Source organism: Andrographis paniculata, unplaced genomic scaffold (assembly GCF_009805555.1).
Source record: "Andrographis paniculata isolate CXL003 unplaced genomic scaffold, ASM980555v1 Contig66END, whole genome shotgun sequence".
Classification (NCBI taxonomy): Eukaryota; Viridiplantae; Streptophyta; class Magnoliopsida; order Lamiales; family Acanthaceae; genus Andrographis; species Andrographis paniculata.
In genome coordinates, this window is record NW_026137602.1 from 3,239,056 (window position 1) to 3,259,629 (window position 20,574).

General features: G+C 37.2%; 1 protein-coding gene across 1 annotated transcript; it reads left to right on the forward strand.

Moving 5' to 3' along the window:
- Positions 1–1,203: 1,203 nt before the first annotated feature.
- LOC127262808 (serine/threonine-protein kinase BLUS1-like) lies at positions 1,204–20,574 on the forward strand. Its single transcript, XM_051291636.1, has 22 exons — positions 1,204–1,325; positions 1,644–1,847; positions 2,322–2,576; positions 2,990–3,114; positions 3,244–3,288; positions 3,378–3,459; positions 3,556–3,624; positions 3,715–3,885; positions 3,969–4,034; positions 4,482–4,550; positions 4,631–4,732; positions 4,809–4,858; positions 5,122–5,295; positions 17,222–17,277; positions 17,363–17,460; positions 17,538–17,579; positions 17,863–18,036; positions 18,136–18,184; positions 18,276–18,313; positions 18,500–18,561; positions 18,642–18,731; positions 20,472–20,574. Exons 2-21 carry the CDS (start codon positions 1,683–1,685, stop codon positions 18,706–18,708), a joined length of 1,959 nt encoding a protein of 652 aa, XP_051147593.1. The 5' UTR covers positions 1,204–1,325; positions 1,644–1,682; the 3' UTR covers positions 18,709–18,731; positions 20,472–20,574.

A 20,574-nucleotide genomic window follows, 5' to 3' on the forward strand; every position in this document is an offset into this window, starting at 1 on the left:
AAATTTAAATAGAATACTATAATTTTAGCATTTTGCTCATACAAAGCATCTATATTTACTAAAATAATAAGAAAATAAATATTGGATAACTTTTAACAAAAATAATAAGATAGATACATTTTATTATGAATAATTCAAACATAATATAATGGAAAGTGTATAGCATTATTGACGTGCTAAATGTTTCTTTTTAATTTTATTATTATTTTTTTATCATATATACTTTTTACATATTTTAAAGGTAAAATACTATTCCCTTCATCTTTTAAAGATCAATCTATTTTTTCATTTTTATTCGATAAGAAAGTATCTATTTTCTTTTTTAAATTGTAACGTGCCAGAAGCTGACACACCCGACGCTCAGACCCAAAGGCCCAAGCCAGTTGTCCCTTGCGCGCAATAAGTCTGAGTATACCATATAATGCTGGAGAAATAAGGCGGGACTCGTACCTGCACCAAGACATATGCCGTTGATTAATTGTACAGGATCAGGGCTTACAAACGTGAGACGGACTATGGCCGAGAACTTGGGCAAAAATGTAATTAATATTTCTAAAATTTCGTGTGAAAAATAAACGGATATATATATATATATATATGAAAAGGAGGAGTATAGATATAAATCAAATTGACTCCACTGGATTAATTGATTTTTTATGTGTGACATGACAATTGTATACAAAAGTATAAAATATATTATTTTAAGTTATATTTGACTTTTTTGACTTTTTTTAATAAATATTTGAAGTTTTTTTTTTTTTTTTTTTTTTTTTTTGAGTTTTTAATTGTCTTTTAAAAATGTTTTAGTATTATTTATTATTATTTTTTAGAAATTGCAATTGAAAAATTGTGATAGAATAACATAGTGATTTTTTATGGAGAAATAATATTTTTATAAATGAAAATATGATAAAAGTACTTCCATTCAATTTATAAACCCATTCAAACTAGTAAAATGCAAATAAATAAATTCTTAAAGTAGTATCTTAAATAAAACATTAAAATATTAGAATTATTTTTTTAAGGAAAAAAATATTGAATAACTAACGTGAAAATACTGGAAACCATTTTAATTCTACCTTTAATTAAAGAAAAGAACAAAAATAAAATAAATAAATAAAATCCATAAGAAATCTATAATTATATATATATATATATATATATATATAATGCTAATCACATTATTCCGTATCAGCGTTGCAGAGATCAGTCTGTCACAGCCTCCACTCCGGAGAGCATTCCGCCGTCCGTGTCCTATTTCGCTTTGCTGAACAGATTCGGAGGTCTGGATTGTTCATGTGCACTGAATCTGCGTGTGATTTCAGGTACCTTCTACCAGTTTCACGTAGCATTGTTTTTTCTTTAATTTCTCCTTTTTGATTTTTTATGGATCCGGAGTGTTTTGTTGTTGGTTCGATGTATTGGAGCCTCGTGGAGGCAAGCTCGTTGCTCGTGAGTTATTTTTGTTATTTGTTAATTCTATGGCTGCATTTATTCGCATTCGTATATTGGATCACATGCATTGAAGCCTGAGCATAGAGATTTTTTTTTTTGCTGTTTTTGTTTGCGGATCCGTGTGGAGATTTTTATTCATTATTAATTTGGTTGTGTTTTTGTGTATGTGTTGAAATCTACGTTGTCAGTTTGGTGCGTGGGAAGTGAAAAATTGAGGTTTGATTGCGATGGAGAAGGAGAGGAAGAAGTATCCGACTGGAGCAGAGCATTACACTCTGTATGAAGAGGTGGGGACAGGAGTCAGTGCTTCGGTTTATCGTGCATTGTGCAATACCATTAATGAGATCGTTGCGATCAAAATTCTCGACTTTGAACGCAATAATAGCGATCTGGTAAGTCTTTATTGATCATCGAACTACGCTGGTAGGGTTTAAATTTTTGGCGCAACTTTCTTTGCAGGTAAATGTGGTCTGATTTTTCTGATTCTTTTAGGAATTTGACTTGAATTTTGTTTTGATATCTAAAGGTTTACGTTCTTGAATCTTGGGGATAGACTGCTTAGTGTTATGTAACGAACAATATTCAGGCACTTAAATATGGATTTCCCATCAGAATACTGTTTTTACATTTAATTTCTTGCCTCGTTATTTCGATTTGGCTAGTGATCATGCAAGCTTTAGTTGCCGATTTAACACTGGTAGAATTCTCTATAATTTTACAGCAGTTGTTAGTAGGAGAGAATGAAAAAATTACCGAATGAGCTTGTTTCGATGCTTTAGAGCTACTTTTGGTTTCATTTCCTGATTTCCTGTCCGAAAACAGGTTCAATAAGCTTTTCTAATCTAGTTGTTGCATATTATTTGCAGAATAGCATTTCAAGGGAAGCACAAACCATGATCCTTGTTGACCATCCCAATGTTCTTAAATCACTCTGTTCATTCATTAGTGATCATAATTTGTGGGTTGTGATGCCTTACATGGCTGGCGGTTCGTGCTTGCATATTCTGAAAGTGGCACATCCAGATGGTTTTGAGGAAGTTGTGATCGCTACAATTCTTCGTGAGGTGTTGAAGGGATTGGAATATCTTCATGAACACGGCCATATTCATCGGGATGTCAAAGTGAGTGGACAAACTTTTTATGTCGTACGCAACATCTAATTTACTTCTTCTTGCTTGGAACATTAGCTGTATTTGCATTGAAAGAAGTTTCCCAGAAATATTAACATGTTTCTTTTTAATGATCTCAAAGATATCTTCTTACCACAGTATTGGAAAAACAAAGTTCTAAATATACCAAAACTAAAATGATAATATTCATGACTTATCAAATGTGATCTCATATTCTAGAGCCATTTTCTAATAAAATTCAAGGAAGAATCTTGGTCAAAATGAACTAATACTACAATTACACTTGCAAATACTTTCATACTAACAGCAGAGCTTTTGTATCACCACAGTGAGCTTGTCCATAGTCACCTGTATGCTTTTTTATCATCATAATATTGAGCATCTTGTTCTCTTTTTTGTTTTAGGCTGGTAACATTCTTATCGATTCACGAGGTGGAATCAAGTTGGGTGATTTTGGTGTTTCTGCCTACTTGTTTGATTCTGGTGATAGGCAACGGATGAGAAATACATTTGTGGGTACTCCTTGCTGGTATGGGACAAATCTAGAGCACCTTCATATGCTTGTTTCTTTTCCATTATGTTTCAGTTCAGCACATACATTTTTTTATTTTTAATTTTGGATGCACATTAACAAGATTTGATCGATTCGTGGTTGTAGGATGGCTCCAGAGGTTATGGAGCAATCGCATGGTTATGACTTCAAGTTTGTTAATCAGTCCCTCTATTCGTTGTATATCTAGTACAACTAGTGTTGAATGATTTTCTTATCTAATGGAATAACAATTTTGCCAGAGCTGATATTTGGTCTTTTGGCATAACTGCCTTAGAGCTTGCACATGGTCATGCTCCATTCTCAAAATATCCTCCAATGAAGGTACTTACTGCTGTATCAATATGCTTTGTTTTCTGAATTGAAGATCATCCACTTCTTTAATATCTAATCATATATGAAAGCATGTCTCATATTTAGGTATTGCTTATGACATTGCAACATGCACCCCCTAGCCTTGATTACGAAAGAGACAAGAAATTTTCAAAGGTACGCTTGCTTGTTTACTGTATTGACATTCAACAAATATTTGGTTGATTAAAATGAGTTTTGTACTTTTTTTTTTTTTGGTGTGTCAAGTCCTTTAAGCAGATGATTGCGAGTTGTTTGGTAAAAGAACCTTCAAAAAGGCCTTCTGCAAGCAAATTGCTAAAGCATTCATTTTTTAAGCAAGCCAGATCAAACGACTATATTGTTAGGCATCTTCTGGAAGGACTGCCGGGTCTTGGAGATCGTGTTAAGGCATTAAAGGTTTGTCTTTTATGGTTAATAAAATTTTCATCGCTTTATTAAGCTCTACTATGACTCTATGATATATATGAAAATTGATACAGGTAAAGGAGCAAGACATGCTTGCACAAAAGAAAATACCAGATGGGGAGAAGGAGGAAATATCTCAGGTTTGGTTTCTCTATTTAAGTATAAAATATTGCAAATCATATGCTAATTCCTATGTCATCCTTTAAGACGTCGTAAATGAGTATTGACATAACTATGTTTTGTGTACATGAGGTGAATCTGACCTGCACTCTGTTTTGGTAACCTTAATTTCACGATGTGATCATATTAAAGCACTGTTCAGAGGAACTTTGTTACATGCTCCATACTAATACTTATCACACCTTGTTTCATACCAAGGTCGGAGATGATACTACTTATTGTTTATTTTGATGATATGATTATTAAAAGGGATTTGAAATGATAATAAAGCAGCTATTGATCTGATTTGATATACTTCCCTATTTTCAACTTTTCAAATATTAGAATAGGTCATATGTCTTTATTAATATTAATATTTGTTTTTTCAGTGTCTAATTCTTTCTTTCATTTTTTCACTATATCCGCAGAATGAATATAAACGTGGGATTAGTCACTGGGATTTTGATCTTGATGATCTGAAGGCTCAAGCTGCAATGGTATTTAATCTCTCTTTAGGCTTTTTGTTAAATCCAAATATTTATGTCCATGTATGCATATTTATTACTTTACTTTTCAGATCCAGGATGATGATTCTGTAGTGGAAAAGGATGAAGATACACCAACCAAACGAATTCAACGCGAATTATACTTTGCAAGACAATGTTCATTTGGTTTATCTGTAAGTTACTCTTCATTTTTATTTAGATACTTAACAGTTTCTACTTTTTTTTATCTAACATCATAGATCTTCACAGGATGATAATGCTCCAACTTCTAACTCATCCGTAAACTCTTCAAGTAACATGTATGCCTTCATATTTTACATTTCTTATACACTATGTAAGATAATGTGTATACTATAAATCCTCTCCATAGCCATTTTATTTTGCCTTGTACATTATTTTGACATTATATTATTGTCTACTTGAGTAAAAGCCGAGAATATATTCAACTGTTATCTAGTTTCTCATACGTTGCTCCCAATTTTTTCCCGGTTATTTTTCCTTCATGGTCTTGCGTCACCGGGCATTCTAATTTAAACTTCTAATTAAACTGTTTTCCTCTTAGAGCTGAGTGTGAAAAGCTCAATGATAGTGCAAGTATTACTACTTCAACCAGTGGACAACAGACAACACATATGGTTCATAGCAGTAAATATAAGGCAGGAAATTGTTCCGTGGAAAATTTTGCGTCAGAGTTAAACAGGGGACTTTCAGGAGTTCACTCAAACACTAATCAGAGGTACGGCATTTTTTTTTGGCATTTTTTCAATATTTGTTAAATTATTTGCCTTAGGTAAATGTTTCTTTAATTTTATTTTTATTACTTAAATGTGTGCGCTGTCGCTAAATTCATTAATTTGTAGCCACATAGCTTTCCCACTCCCACACCCACTCCCACATAGGAAATATGTTGGGGAACTCTCCTAATTTATAATGGCGATGGACTTTTTTTTTTATCACCAATTGATTTTGAAATAGAGTCAATAGAAAATACAAAATGAATTAAGTCTTTAGAATGGGAGTATCTAGTAATTGCATTTCAGGACTTCAGCATTTGGTTTTAAAAAGAACACCTTACGTGGAAACTAATGGTTTAAGCTTTTGTTTGAAGTATAAGATGCTTAGGCAAACAACCATTAATTTAAATATTTGATATAAATCTCCTTATAATCTGCCTATTTGCAGCATCCATGGCCATAGGTGTAACTGATCAATTTAATTTATTTTCATTTGATTAAGTGAAGACATTTATGGAGCCTCCATTTATAGAGTGGTAGAGGAGTTTCGCCATGCAATACGAATTGCATGGCTGACCCAATTCTAACTACTATAACCATGCTACTTGTATGAACAAACTTTGCAGAACCTTGGGATAAATTGAGATATTAGAACTCTTTTAAGTTTAACATTTTGGAAATTTTATGATTATTCTGTTTTGGCAAAAATAAAAAAATAAAAAAAAAATTCAAAAAAAAAAAATTCAAAAAAATTAAAACATTACACACATTCATTATTGTATAAAAAACATTAAACATATTCATTATTATATAAAAAATATTACACACATTCATTATTATATAAACAATTCTCTATACTCCACAATTACTATTCACGAGGGAAAAATGTATTTGATATGACTCTTTTTTAAAAAAAAATAGTATTAGTTAATAATGTAAACAACAAAAAAAAAATCTATAAATTGAGACTAAATACAAGTGTTACGTACGAAATTTAGAATTAGGTTAAAAGCCCAAGGTAAAAAAGAAGAATGGGCCTGGCAATAGGGTTGATTGAACTGGCTGAAGGACACCGTGAGGAAATCAAGGAAAATAAATTTATTTATTTATTTCTAAGGAAAATACAGGACGGAAGGTTCTCAGGTCGGTAGGTCCTCAGGACGGAAGGACTTCAGGTCGGTAGGTCCTCAGGACGGAAAGACCTCAGGTCGGAAGGTCTTCAGGTCAGTAGGTCCTTAAGACGGAAAGTCATTAGGACGGAAGGACCTCAGGTCGGTAGGTCCTCAAGACGGAAGGACCTCAGGTCGGAAGGTCTTCAGGTCGGTAGGTCTTCAAGACGGAAAGTCATTAGGACGGACGGACCTCAGGTCGGTAGGTCCTCAAGACGGAAGGACCTCAAGTCGGAAGGTTTTCAGGTCGGGAAGTCCTCAAGACGGAAAGACCTCAAGTCGGAAGGTTTTCAGGTCGGGAGGTCCTCAAGACGGAAAGACCTCAAGTCGGAAGGTTTTCAGGTCGGGAAGTCCTCAAGGCGGAAAGACCTCAAGTCGGAAGGTTTTCAGGTCGGGAAGTCCTCAAGGCGGAAAGACCTCAAGCCAGATGGTTCGCAAGTCGGGAGGATTGGCGGTCGGACCCATACTATTGTAGATTGGCAGTCGGGCCAAAAGAGCGGAAGGTCTGTGGTCGGCTCAAGGAGTGAAATATAGGGAATTTTTGGTCTGCTGGGGACACGTGTCAGCATAAGAAAGGTTGGAAGACGGTTGAGAAGGAGACGTTGTAACCGTTCGGGTGACGGTTTTCAGTACGGTTTCCCAGGGAATATTTAAGGATTTGGATCATCATTTGGCAAGGGATCTTCAATCAACTTCAACAAAGCAAAGTCAGATTTGGGGATCACCACTTTAAATTTCAGTCTTTTATTTTCCAGTTTATTTTCTGTACCATACAGTGTTTAGAGATTCCTAATCTCAGGCACTAATTAATCAAGTTTAAGGATATTTTCTATATCTTTGAATTTTACTTTATTTTTGTTGAAAAATTACATCAACAAATTGGCGACCACAGTGGGAGCAAGACAAAATTGCTCATTCCAATTCCGGCGATAATTTCATACGTCTTAGATCCGGCCGAATCATCGGAAGGGTCCATATGGCAGGGTCACAACCGCAAGCATCTTCGACACCGGTGGGAGAATCCGTTCCACCACCCATTGTGCCAAATGCCGGGGACATCCCACAACCACCAACTGATTGGTGGTCTTATGTTCAACAAATGAACAACCAGCATACCTTGGTTATGCAGAATATGTTGCGTGAGCAACAAACGAACATGTTGCGTGAGCAACAGAGTCAGTTGCAGAACATGATAGATCAAGCATTGTCAAGGGTTAGTCTTCAACCCACTCAAACGCCACCAGGAGTGTCACCGTCCAGACCACAGGCAAATTTCGCAGGGCCATCATTCGTGGATAGTACATTCCCAAGTGCCACAAATCCCAACCGAATGGATCGGGGAAAAACTCCTTTGACTTTTCCCAACAATGTTCCACTGGGACCAAGGGTTACCAATTCGCAGCCGAACAATACAAGGGAGGACAGGCCTGAAGGATATATACATGATCCGATTCATATTCCTGTGCAGGATCCGTTCCAGGTTCCTGATCATCAACGCTTTCATGTAGATCCTGATGAGATTGCACATATATTAAGGGATCAGTATGGATTAACTCCTCAGATGGCTAACCGCCCTGCATATCAAAGACCTTTCCCAGAAAGGATCATTCATGAACACCCTCTCCCAAGGAATTTTCGACCACCCGACTTTCATGCATTCTCAGGGGAGGACGGATCTTCCACCATAGAACATGTTGGTCGGTTCACAGCACAATTAGGAGAGGTTGGCAATAACCCTTTTTATAAGTTACAGCTGTTTGGTTTGTCTCTTACCAGAACGGCGTTTTCATGGTTTGTAAGTCTACCTCCTGGACAAATTCAGACATGGGAAGGATTGGAAATGGCATTTCACGCTAGATTCTTTAATCCTTTACCAGTTGTTTCTTTAACTGATTTACTTGAATTGAGACAGTATCCAGAAGAAACTGCTTCACAGTTTATAGAAAGGGTACGATTGATGAAGGGACGATGTCCTACGGTAATCAGTGAGAAAGAGATGACCAATTTAGTGGTCCGGAATATGCATAATCGCTTAAGAAAGGCACTCACTGCCCTGGATGTTGAGGATTTGGCAAATCTTGCATCCAAGGCAGGACGTCTAGAGTCTTTGTTCAGAGAGGAAGAGCAGCATAACAGGCGTAATAGAGGCCAACATATGGCGAGTATGGGAACAGAAACATGCGACTTTGATTTTAATCAGTCAGAAGAGATGGCAGCCGAAATCCTTTCTGGAAAACCGTATGTATGTCCTAAATTGAAGCCAGTACCAGGATCTGAAGGAAAGGAGCAACCGACCTTTGATAGTTCGAAAGCTGATGAAATCTTTGATATCCTACTGACTGATGGGCAGATTCGTATTCCAAAGGGCCAAAGACTTGCCACTAAAGAAGAAATCAAAGGGAGACCATATTGTAAGTGGCATAATTCTTTCACACACACTACAAGTCAGTGTACTCATTTTAGGAAGGAAATTCAAAAAGCCATCAAGACAGGTCGGCTCAAATACATCACTTTAGGTGTAGACCAGCAACCATTTCCGAAACTAACAACTGCAATGGTTGACATCCAACCAAGTTCGGAAACAAGGAAAAGTTCGGTCAATAGTGGACAAACAGGGGAGCAAACTAGTCCCGGAAAAAAGAAAGGGAATCAGCCAAACAGCAGCCGACCGGAAGAACGACTCAAGGTTGTTGAAAGGCCAGTCGCTGAAAAATGGGACCGTCCAGACGGTTCTTTTAACGTGGAAGTGAAGGAAAAGGTTTTAGTGAAAGACCACCCGACCAGAAAAACGGGTTCAGTCGGGAACGAGTGGGCTCGAAATAAAAAGCCTTTACCCGTTGATATAGATCCTCGTTTCCCAGGTATGAATCGTACACAGATTCGCAATGCCAAACGCAGGTATGCTGCAAAGTATGGGAAACGAGTTCCTGCAGTGCAACAAAGAACCGACGAACAAACTGCGGCCGACCACTTGACAGGAGATCAGTCCATTAGAGTCTTTACAGAACAAACGACCGACGAGCAGGGAGCGGCCATTCAGTCTCCAATAAGTCGGTCCAGTCGGGTCTGGTCAGGAAAGCAACCGAAGGACGGATTAGGAGCTTCCGACTATACCAAAAGAAGTTCGTCGGGACAGGGGAAAGGTAAGGGAATGGCACATGAAATAATTAAAGGTTTTAGATGCCAACATTGTGAACGGATCAACATCAATCCATCTCTGGAAGAATTTCGTATTGAATCCTTGACGGTTCAATCTCGAAATGAGACGAAGGAAGAAGTGGTGCCTACAGAGGAAAATTCAAGATCTGTTAAATCTCGTCTGGGACCACGAATCCCTTGTCGAATGACAGAGGTTAACCAGATGAGTGATGAACCGACGTGGGCGAGTCTGGTAGATGATATTATGGACGAACCTTTATGGGCATTCTTGGCAGATGGCGAATTAGAGGAAACAGAGTGGGCAAAGATTACAGATTCTGAGCCTCAGTCGGAAGCACCTTCAATTGTGTTTCCTCCTATTCCAGAGGGTGCGAACTCCCATTTGAAACCCCTGTATGTTAATGCTCACATTTGTGGGAAACCAATCACAAAGGTTTTCGTGGATAATGGAGCAGTCTTTAATGTTATGCCATTGAAGACTCTCAAGAAGCTAGGGAAAGGAATTCATGATCTGTCCCCTGTGGAATTCGAAATGACAAGTTTTACAGGGCAGCCGACCAAGCCTGAAGGTATGATGGTTGCCACAATTGAGGTCGGACCAAAGAAAATTTCCACTGTTTTCTTTATTGTGGACGCAGATACCACATACTCTCTTTTGCTGGGACGAGATTGGATTCATGCCTCTCAATGTGTGCCATCAACCTTGCACCAACAGTTAATGTTCTGGGAAGGAAATCAGGTCTTTAAAATGGAAGCGAATGACAACCCATTCGACGTAACAGAACAAGTGGAAGAGTCAGTGTTTTATTCTAGTCATTTGGCTCCGATGTCTCAGTTGTATATGGCCAGGGAATACCCAAACAAGGGTTATAAAGTCACTGGCCAGAACTCGATGTTCTATTAAAAGAACACCTTTATTGTATGGCTCATGATAAAGCCACACCCATTTCTGTATAAGTTGTTTGTAATGGAAGATACAACTTTAGAAGTATGTAGTTCTCTTATTAATAAGTTCTATTTAAAGCAGTTATTACATAAAGTAGAAAATAATAAAGAGATTCTGGATGTTCACCTCCAAGAAGATGAACAATTTCGTTGGCCCGACTTATTAGAAAAAACAGAACCAACAGCTTCATCACAAGACCCGTTATTGGAGTTTAATTTAGGAACCGAATTGGTTCCAAAAGTGATCAGGTTAAGTGGTTATTTGTCTAAAGAGCAACAAACAATGATGCTTGAAGTTATTAGAAACAACATTGATTGTTTAGCGTGGGATTATTCAGAGATGCCTGGTTTGACAAGAAGTCTAATAGAGCATCGATTGCCCATCAAAGAAGGTTGTAAACCTTACAAACAACCTCCAAGGCGAATGAGTCCAGATCTGATGCCTCAAATCAAGGAAGAAATCCAAAAACTTCTCAAAGTGGGTTTCATTCAACCTTGCCGTTATGCGGAGTGGCTGGCTAATATTGTGCCAGTGGTCAAGAAAAATGGTAAGATAAGGATATGCATCGACTTCAGGGATTTGAATCTAGCTACCCCTAAGGACGAATACGTGATGCCTATGGCCGACATGCTGATAGATGCAGCAGCAGGGCATAAAATCCTTAGTCTGATGGATGGCTATGCAGGTTATAACCAAATATTCTTGGCAGAAGAAGACATTCCTAAGACAGCATTCAGATGCCCAGGGGCTTTGGGTATTTATGAATGGACAGTCATGCCATTCGGGTTAAAGAATGCAGGGGCAACTTACCAAAGAGCCATGAATTCAATCTTTCATGATTTAATTGGCAGATCTATGGAAGTGTATATTGATGATGTTATAGTTAAATCTGCCAGTTTTGACGAACATTTGAGAGATCTTGAAGAGGCATTTGAAAGAATGAAGAAGTACAAGTTGAAGATGAATCCGACCAAATGTGCTTTTGGAATATCAGCCGGGAGCTTTCTAGGATTCTTAGTTCATGAGAGAGGAATTGAAATTGATGCCAATAAGGCTAAAGCCATTCTTGATAGTCGGCCACCCAAGACGGTTACAGAAATCCAAAGTCTGTTGGGTAAGGTGAATTATTTGAGGCGTTTCATTTCTAATGCTGCTGGCAAGGTCAGACCCATTACTAAATTATTGAAAGCTGGAAAAATTGCCTTTGAATGGGGTCCCGACCAACAAACGGCTTTAGATGCTATCAAGCAGGCATTGGTTCATCCTCCAGTCTTGATGCCTCCCAAACAAGGTCGGCCACTCAAACTTTATTTGGCAAATACATATGAAGTGGTTAGTTGTTTATTGGCGCAGGATGGTGATGACGGGAAGGAAAGGGCAATTTACTATCTCAGTAAAACCCTTACAGGACCAGAACTGAATTACACTATGCCAGAAAAAATGTGTTATTCATTGGTCTTCGCTTGCACTAAACTCGAGCATTATTTGCTGCCCAGAAGAGTTGAGGTCATATCAAAGGTGGATCTCATCAAATTGATTTTACAGAGACCTACTATGAAGGGCAGACTCATGAAATGGGCCATCAAATTGGCTCCTTTCGATCTTCAACATTCCCCGCTGAGGGCAATTAAGGGACAAGCAGTAGCCGACTTCTTGGCAGAATTCTCACAAGTCGGGTATTCTCTTTGTGATAGTGTCCGACCATTTAGTTGTGCATCATATCTGGATAATCTACAGGTCGGATGTGTGCCTTATATAAGTACCAGAACATGGTTGATGTTCTTTGATGGTTCTACCTCTGGAAACAAATCGGGGGCAGGGGTCTTTTTGCAAGGACCTGATGGTCAAAAGATCAACTTACAACTACGATTGGAATCCATGACCCATAATTCGGCAGAATATGAAGCTTTAATTTTGGGTTTGGAGGCTTTAATTGCCAGGAAGGTCCAGTCTGTAATCATAAGGGGGGATTCTCAATTAGTAGTCAACCAGGTAAACAATCAATATGTGTGCAATTTCCCTCATCTTCGCAGATATAGGGACATTGTGAGTCGGCTACTGACAAGAATCTCAGAGGTAATAATTGAGTTCATTCCGAGGAAAGAAAACCAACGTGCTGATGAATTGGCTCAAAGGGCATGTAAAGGAATTCTGGAGGATATGTGGTCGGAGGTCAAGTCGGGCATAGAAGGAAAGACAGACCCGATCTGCGAAGTTACGGTCGGGCAGGAGACTATCGGACAGGACCCCGACTGCGAAGTTACGGTCGGGCAAGAGGATATCGGACAGGACCCCGACTGCGAAGTTGCGGTCGGGCAAGAGGATATCGGTCAGGAGTCCGACTGCGAGGTTACGGTCGGGCAAGAGGATAATGGACAGGAGCCCGATTACGAAGTTTTTATCGGACAGAAGTCCGATGGCGAAACAGTGTCCGATTGGAGAACAGAGCTTATCCTGTATTTACAGAATCCTGGTGCGAGTGTTTCAATTGCGACACGATTGAAGGCTTTACGTTTTCAATTGATAAATGGAATTTTGTACAAGAGATCATTTGAAGGTTTACTTTTGAAATGCTTGGGATCTAAAGAAGCTCTAGAAGTGATGACAGAAGTACATGGTGGGATATGTGGAGCTCATCGGGCAGGTCTCAATATGAGATGGGCCATTCATCGCTTGGGTTTTTTCTGGCCTAAGATTTTTGAGGATTGCATACAATTTGCAAAAGGCTGCCTGGAATGTCAGAGACATGGAAACTTGAATCATTTGCCAGTAACCGAATTGCAATTCTTGGCAAAACCATGGCCTTTTAAATCGTGGGCTATGGATATTATTGGTAAGATACATCCTGCTTCATCGAAACATCACTGTTTCATTTTGGTCGCGACTGATTACTTTACCAAATGGGTGGAAGCAGTTGCTTTGAAAAATGTGGATCAGAAAGAAGTGATAGACTTCGTTTTGAACCAAATTATTTACAGATATGGTATTCCTCAGTCTATAACAACCGACCAAGGCTTGGTCTTTACAGGGGAAAAGTTCTCTAATTTCTTGGCAGAATTCGGTGTTCGGTTACATCATTCTTCACCATATTATCCCCAAGCCAATGGACAGGCGGAAGCAGCAAATAAGATTATCATTGGGATTATAAAGAAGATGATTGAAGGGAACCCAAGAAAGTGGCATTTGTTATTGTCTCAGGCTTTATGGGCACATAGAAATGCCAGAAATACGGCCACAGGGTTCTCACCTTACCAACTTACGTTTGGCCAAGATGCTGTTTTACCAGCCGAAATTCGAGTGTCATCTGGCCGAACAGAATTTACTGATAGTGATCTTACAAAGGAATACCAACAAATTATGTTGCAGCAGTTAGAAGATTTGGATGTTAACCGTCTCCATGCAATAGATCGAAGTGTGAAACAGAGTGAAATCAGAGCAAGGAGTTATGGAAAGAAAGTTCTTCACAGGACATTCCAAAAAGGAGACCTAGTCTGGAAGACCATTCTTCCTACATATAAGAAAACCGATCAATTGGGAAAGTGGTCACCGAATTGGGAAGGACCATACATTGTTCAAAAAGATATTGGAAATGGCGCGTTCATTATTGTAAATCATGAAGGTAGAAGAGTACATGATTGTATTAATGCTAAATATCTGAAGAGGTATTATCCTGCCTTTTCAGATAACAAAACTGCCTGAAACCACATATTATTCAGAACCCATTTATGGGGGTTCGAACCTACTGGAAGGTTCATTTCTGTTAGTCATCGTGTAGTTGTGAGAAATTTTCTGTCTCTGAATCAGACTTTTCATCCCAGTGAGTGGATATTAGCTCTGGTTCTTCTTCAATAAGATCTTCCAAGTCTGGTCGGTACCTTTCCCATTGGCTTTGCATGTCATCTAGATCTTGATGGGTACGTGCTTGCATGTCTGTTAGGGCTTGATGTTCACGGTCAACAATGGTACGCAATCTTGAAAAGACTTTTCGTTGATTGGAAAATATGTTATCCCAACCAAGGTCTGGAAGTATGGTTGCTGCATGATTTTCAATCATTTCCATGTGATGATGGAGATCAGGGATGCGGCTGAGGATGTCATGAAGAGGTTCATACCCCTCAATGACTTTTTCCATCAGGAGGATGACGCGATGAATAGTTCTTCTACCTCGTTGGGAGAATCGGAATTTGAAGTCTAGTTGCTTGAGTATATATAACAAGTCTTCTGCATGGCCTCCAATAGGGTGATTACCTACAAAGAAGGGTTGAAGAACACCCTCCCAGTTGCTTGATGGAACATGAGGTCGGTCATTCGCCATGTTTGTTCACACTTTCAGTGTTTTGATTTTTAAAATATGCTTGGGAATATGTTTCTTAAAATGTGAGAAACAGTGTTCTTTTAAAGAAGGAGTTTGGTTCGTTTCCTATAAAGTTGGGAATTGAAAGGTGATCCTTGTTTTGAGAGAAGAAAGAAAAAAATGGATTACTAAGTCAGTTGTTGTTACAAAGGGGGAAATATTACAACAGTGCCCCTAGGGCAGTTTTTATTTGTGTCCATTTGTTTTCATCCCTGGATAGCCTTCTGGTAATGGCAGCCGTCTGATATCTTCTGATGAATTGGGATCGGGCTTGGGTTTTCAGCTCTTGATCCAATTCAGCCTCATTTTTGGTATACTTCTCAAGCAGATGCTGTTCATTGGTAATTTGCTTATCCAGGGTAGACTGTTCTTTCCTCAGCTCCCGCAATTCTGCCTCCTTTTTCTGAATGGCATCATCAACCAGAGCTTTCGTGATATGAATCTTCAGGAGTAGTGCAATATGGACGGATCGTCGGAGTTAGTACTTTCGAGGCTGAAAATGGACCTTCTGGAAGGGTTCCGTCGAAAGGAAGGGCAGGCATGTATTGATTCGCCATAGTTAGAATGTTTTGGGATTGTGATTCACACAGGCTTGTATTGCGAAGATGGAAGTTTATCAGGCGTGTTTCAGTAACTGGTGCAGTTGCTAAGGGAGTTTTTCAAGAGGGTAGTGATTTATGAACTTCCAAACATTGATTGTTAAATGGCGTTTGAAAGTCCCTTGGCGGCGGGCAAGTTGTTACGTACGAAATTTAGAATTAGGTTAAAAGCCCAAGGTAAAAAAGAAGAATGGGCCTGGCAATAGGGTTGATTGAACTGGCTGAAGGACACCGTGAGGAAATCAAGGAAAATAAATTTATTTATTTATTTCTAAGGAAAATACAGGACGGAAGGTTCTCAGGTCGGTAGGTCCTCAGGACGGAAGGACTTCAGGTCGGTAGGTCCTCAGGACGGAAAGACCTCAGGTCGGAAGGTCTTCAGGTCAGTAGGTCCTTAAGACGGAAAGTCATTAGGACGGAAGGACCTCAGGTCGGTAGGTCCTCAAGACGGAAGGACCTCAGGTCGGAAGGTCTTCAGGTCGGTAGGTCTTCAAGACGGAAAGTCATTAGGACGGACGGACCTCAGGTCGGTAGGTCCTCAAGACGGAAGGACCTCAAGTCGGAAGGTTTTCAGGTCGGGAAGTCCTCAAGACGGAAAGACCTCAAGTCGGAAGGTTTTCAGGTCGGGAGGTCCTCAAGACGGAAAGACCTCAAGTCGGAAGGTTTTCAGGTCGGGAAGTCCTCAAGGCGGAAAGACCTCAAGTCGGAAGGTTTTCAGGTCGGGAAGTCCTCAAGGCGGAAAGACCTCAAGCCAGATGGTTCGCAAGTCGGGAGGATTGGCGGTCGGACCCATACTATTGTAGATTGGCAGTCGGGCCAAAAGAGCGGAAGGTCTGTGGTCGGCTCAAGGAGTGAAATATAGGGAATTTTTGGTCTGCTGGGGACACGTGTCAGCATAAGAAAGGTTGGAAGACGGTTGAGAAGGAGACGTTGTAACCGTTCGGGTGACGGTTTTCAGTACGGTTTCCCAGGGAATATTTAAGGATTTGGATCATCATTTGGCAAGGGATCTTCAATCAACTTCAACAAAGCAAAGTCAGATTTGGGGATCACCACTTTAAATTTCAGTCTTTTATTTTCCAGTTTATTTTCTGTACCATACAGTGTTTAGAGATTCCTAATCTCAGGCACTAATTAATCAAGTTTAAGGATATTTTCTATATCTTTGAATTTTACTTTATTTTTGTTGAAAAATTACATCAACAACAAGTAAATAAAATGATAGATAAACAGTACCCGCCATTCATGATAGAAAAATATATTTGATATAAGTTTTGTTTTTTCAAAAATATTACTATTAGTTAATAATTTAACAATAGAAAAAATCTATTTAAATAGAGACTAAATACAAGTAAATAAAATGATAAATCTATTATTAATAATAGATTTATTCTTATTTATTTGTTTAATTTTTTTAAGTAGTGAATTAAATGTAATGTTTTGTAAATATAAATAATATACTTATACAATATCGTGATGACTATATAGTTAAAAAATAATTTACCTAATGGATAAACCCGATGAAAGTAAATATATATATAATTGAATTTAATATGGTTTTGAAAATAGTTTTTATGTTTTCAGTAGTAGGCACATTAAATCCTAACTAAGGTATAATCTGCAAAAATTTACTTAAATATCTTTTTTCAAATTCATATCTAATGACTGTTTTTCAAATCATTTACAAAATTTATCATGTAGCCCTATTAAAGCGTCAAGTATTGCAGAAGTACACAACAAAGTGTCGAAACCATCAGGCAAGCAACCTCTAATAATCGGAGTATTGAGCTCAATCCTTTAATTTCTGGTAGTTTCTTTGTCAAACTTCAATTTATCATACAGTTAATGGCCATGAAGTCGATGAGAAAGTAAAGACTCAGGTTGTTCAACAAAAAGGACGGTTCAAGGTTACATCAGGAAACGTTGAAGCACTGGAAAAGGTAAATAAATATTCATTTCTTCGTGACTTGTGAAAATCTGCTTCACATTTATATTTAATTTCTTTTGTCCCATGCAGACAATTCCATCTCTAATAATACCGAAGACACATAGCATGCAGGTTGGTGAAATCTCGCGTGATTATCTATATGTGCGCGTCATTCAAGCATAATTTTTTGATTTTATTTGTCACTATATTCTTATTGATTCCCTTCGACACATTTGGTGCACAGAGAGTTACCGTTGAATCCATTGTCATCTTATGCGCATTATATTGACTAAGCATATCCTTTTTGTGTGTATCATGAACATTATCACAGTCGTCGACACATTGGTATCAAAAAAATATTTAGAAAATACAATATGTGCATCTATATGATAGAAAGAACATTTTGGATATTTAGGTGACTTCTGAGACTCCAGTTTCGGCACCGGTTCCTACTATTCTAGCTCCCGCTTCTGCTCCAGTTTCCGCAGTTTCATCACCATTGTGTCTTGGTTCCACCCCGTCAAATTCTTGTAGCACTTGCATTCTTCCAACTTTAAATTCTATTCTTCAGGCAAACATTGCTCAAAGGGTAGTCGTTCTCGACTCAATCTCTCTCTAATTTTCTTCATTATTTCGTAATCTCGTGAACCCTGACAGCTTCCTCTGTTAATTCTCCTTCGCTTTACAGGAAAATATTCTTAAAGTAATGAAGCAGATATCCGTTGGTACTTCCTCAGGTATCCACGATTAATTATAAAAATAGCAGATCTCTATAATATGTTCATATATATTGTCGAATTTCTTCATTTTCTATGTTTACTGCTTTAGGGAGTCTGCCAACAAATTCAACGATGGAGAAATCAGCGGTAGGAATTTTATTTTTCGTCTGAATTCGAATTTAGAACTTTGTAACTCCACTTTCTAAATGCAAATTCAGCTTTTTCCCTTTTCTATGTATCTTTCTTATGTATCTTTCTATTTATTTGTGTTAACAATATTTATGATAGCTTTTCGGCCTACATCATTTTAATAGTCGATTTTGTGTTTTGTAGCTAGAGATAGCTCATGACCGGGAAAAGGAGTTGATCAACGAGTTAACTGATTTGCGGTTAAGGTATTTGCTCCACACTTTATACATAATAAACAACACATACTCTATATAATTAAATTGAAATTGCAATTGATCTCGTGTAGGTTCGTTCGCACACAAGAAGAGCTCCAAAAATACAAGAATGAGAAAGCACGGGAGAACAACTCTTGAATTACAAACGGACATATTTGAGAGTACGTTTCCCTCTAAACTAGAATATGGTGCGACAAAATTAAATTTTAGTGTACTTATGCATCTTAACAAATTTATTGGGCGCTAATTAAAAAGTAAATTTTCAAAATAATTGATACTTGGAAAAAAATATACATGCTCGGTAGACCTGCATGTATACTCGTAGTCATACTACCGCGCTAACCTGCCCAAGCATGCTATTTATAGTCTACTTTGATCTTGCAAGTATTATCATTTATTTTGTTTCGCCAAAATCTTTTATTTTGATTTTATCAATAATTATTTAATTAGTTTTCATTTGAATTTAATTTTTTTTTTTTTCTTCTGTTTTAGGGAATGTTTATCTTATTTGAAATGCATAAATAGAAAAATGTCCCTCGTATTTATAAATGAAAAAGATGTGTACAGCTGCATGAAATGTGAATTTGAGTTAGGAACTCAGAACTAATTTCATTTAATGTTTAATGGACCATTTTGAATGTTAATTATTTTTGTTTACTAAAAGCAGCAGCTGAATTAATTAGACAGTTGGAGAATAGTAGCTTTAATAATTCTATTCTTTGAAAAATATCTTCTGTTTTTTTAGTTCTTAAGTTTGTTTTGTTTTATTTTTTTTGAATAAAAAAATAATAATTAATATAATATTTTGTATTAAATATGATCTATTTGACGATAAAAGATTTGGAAAATTTAAGGTGTATATTTTTTGTCAAAAAAACAATAATAATACATTTTCTAATAAAAAAGTAAAATATTACACACATTCATTAATTTTATATTATCTAAACTGTCATTGTAATCCACCGTTACTAAATATATTTGATATGACTTTTTTTTAAAAAAAAAATTACAATCTATTAGAGTCAAAATACAGTAAATAAAATGACAGATGTGTTATTAATAATAGATTTATTTTTATTTATTTGTTTAGTTTTTTTTTTTTTTTTTTTTAAATAGTAAGTTGAATGTATTGTTTTGTAAAGATAAATAATATATTTATAAAAAATCATGGTGACTACATAGTAAAAAAATTATCAAGTAGAAGTAAAAAAATATTTTTTTGTCTTTTTTTCGTATTGGTCAGATGAAATCCTAATTCATACACACTATTAAGCCACTTTTGTAGAGTTGTTTATGTATGCCTAGTTAAAGAAAATTGAATTCTATATATTAATTAAATTCATTTAAGAAAAAGAAGAGCAAAGCCTACTACATATAATCCATGAGTTAATTACCAATAGGGTTTCTGTTCCTATTTTATAGGAGTTATTTTATACCCAATTTGGAATAGTTTTGTTTCCTAATTTAACATGAAAGACAATCTCTTTTTTTTTTTTTTTTCTAAGGAAAATGAGATTTTATAGCATTAAGATTAGGTACATATATAGGAAATAAACCGATACCCAAAAAGTTATCTATTGATTACAAGTAAATCTTACCTTAAATTTTTTTTAGGAAAATAGATGAGAAGAAAAAGGAAATTTAAAATATAAGATCAATTATGAAACAAACTATCGGATTTGTTTATTTAGTATTTTTGGATAAAATGATTTAGATTTGCCCCGGTTTCAAACCGGCCGTTACGGTTCAAACCGAAATCGTACCTAAAACGTGGTTTGGACGGTTCGGTTTCAATTTGAGTTTTTCCCAAACCGTGAATTGGCGGTTTACAGTTTGAACCGGCTTTGAACCGGCTGTTCGGCATTTTTTTTTTTTTAATTTCCCTTGTCACCTGTCATCAGACTAAGCACGGACCCATCAAAATTGGCGAAGAAGGAGGAGGAAAAAGGAAAGAAGTTCGAGAAAAAAAAGAGAAAAGAGAAGAAAGTGTCCGGTACGCATGCG

Excerpts from the sequence above, each read along its gene's own strand:
- LOC127262808 (XM_051291636.1), top strand. The coding sequence starts at position 1,683 with ATGGAGAAGGAGAGGAAGAAGTATCCGACTGGAGCAGAGCATTACACT. Across the intron at positions 1,848-2,321 it reads AACGCAATAATAGCGATCTG|AATAGCATTTCAAGGGAAGC; the intron begins GTAAGTCTTTAT and ends TATTATTTGCAG. Across the intron at positions 3,115-3,243 it reads TTTGTGGGTACTCCTTGCTG|GATGGCTCCAGAGGTTATGG; the intron begins GTATGGGACAAA and ends TCGTGGTTGTAG.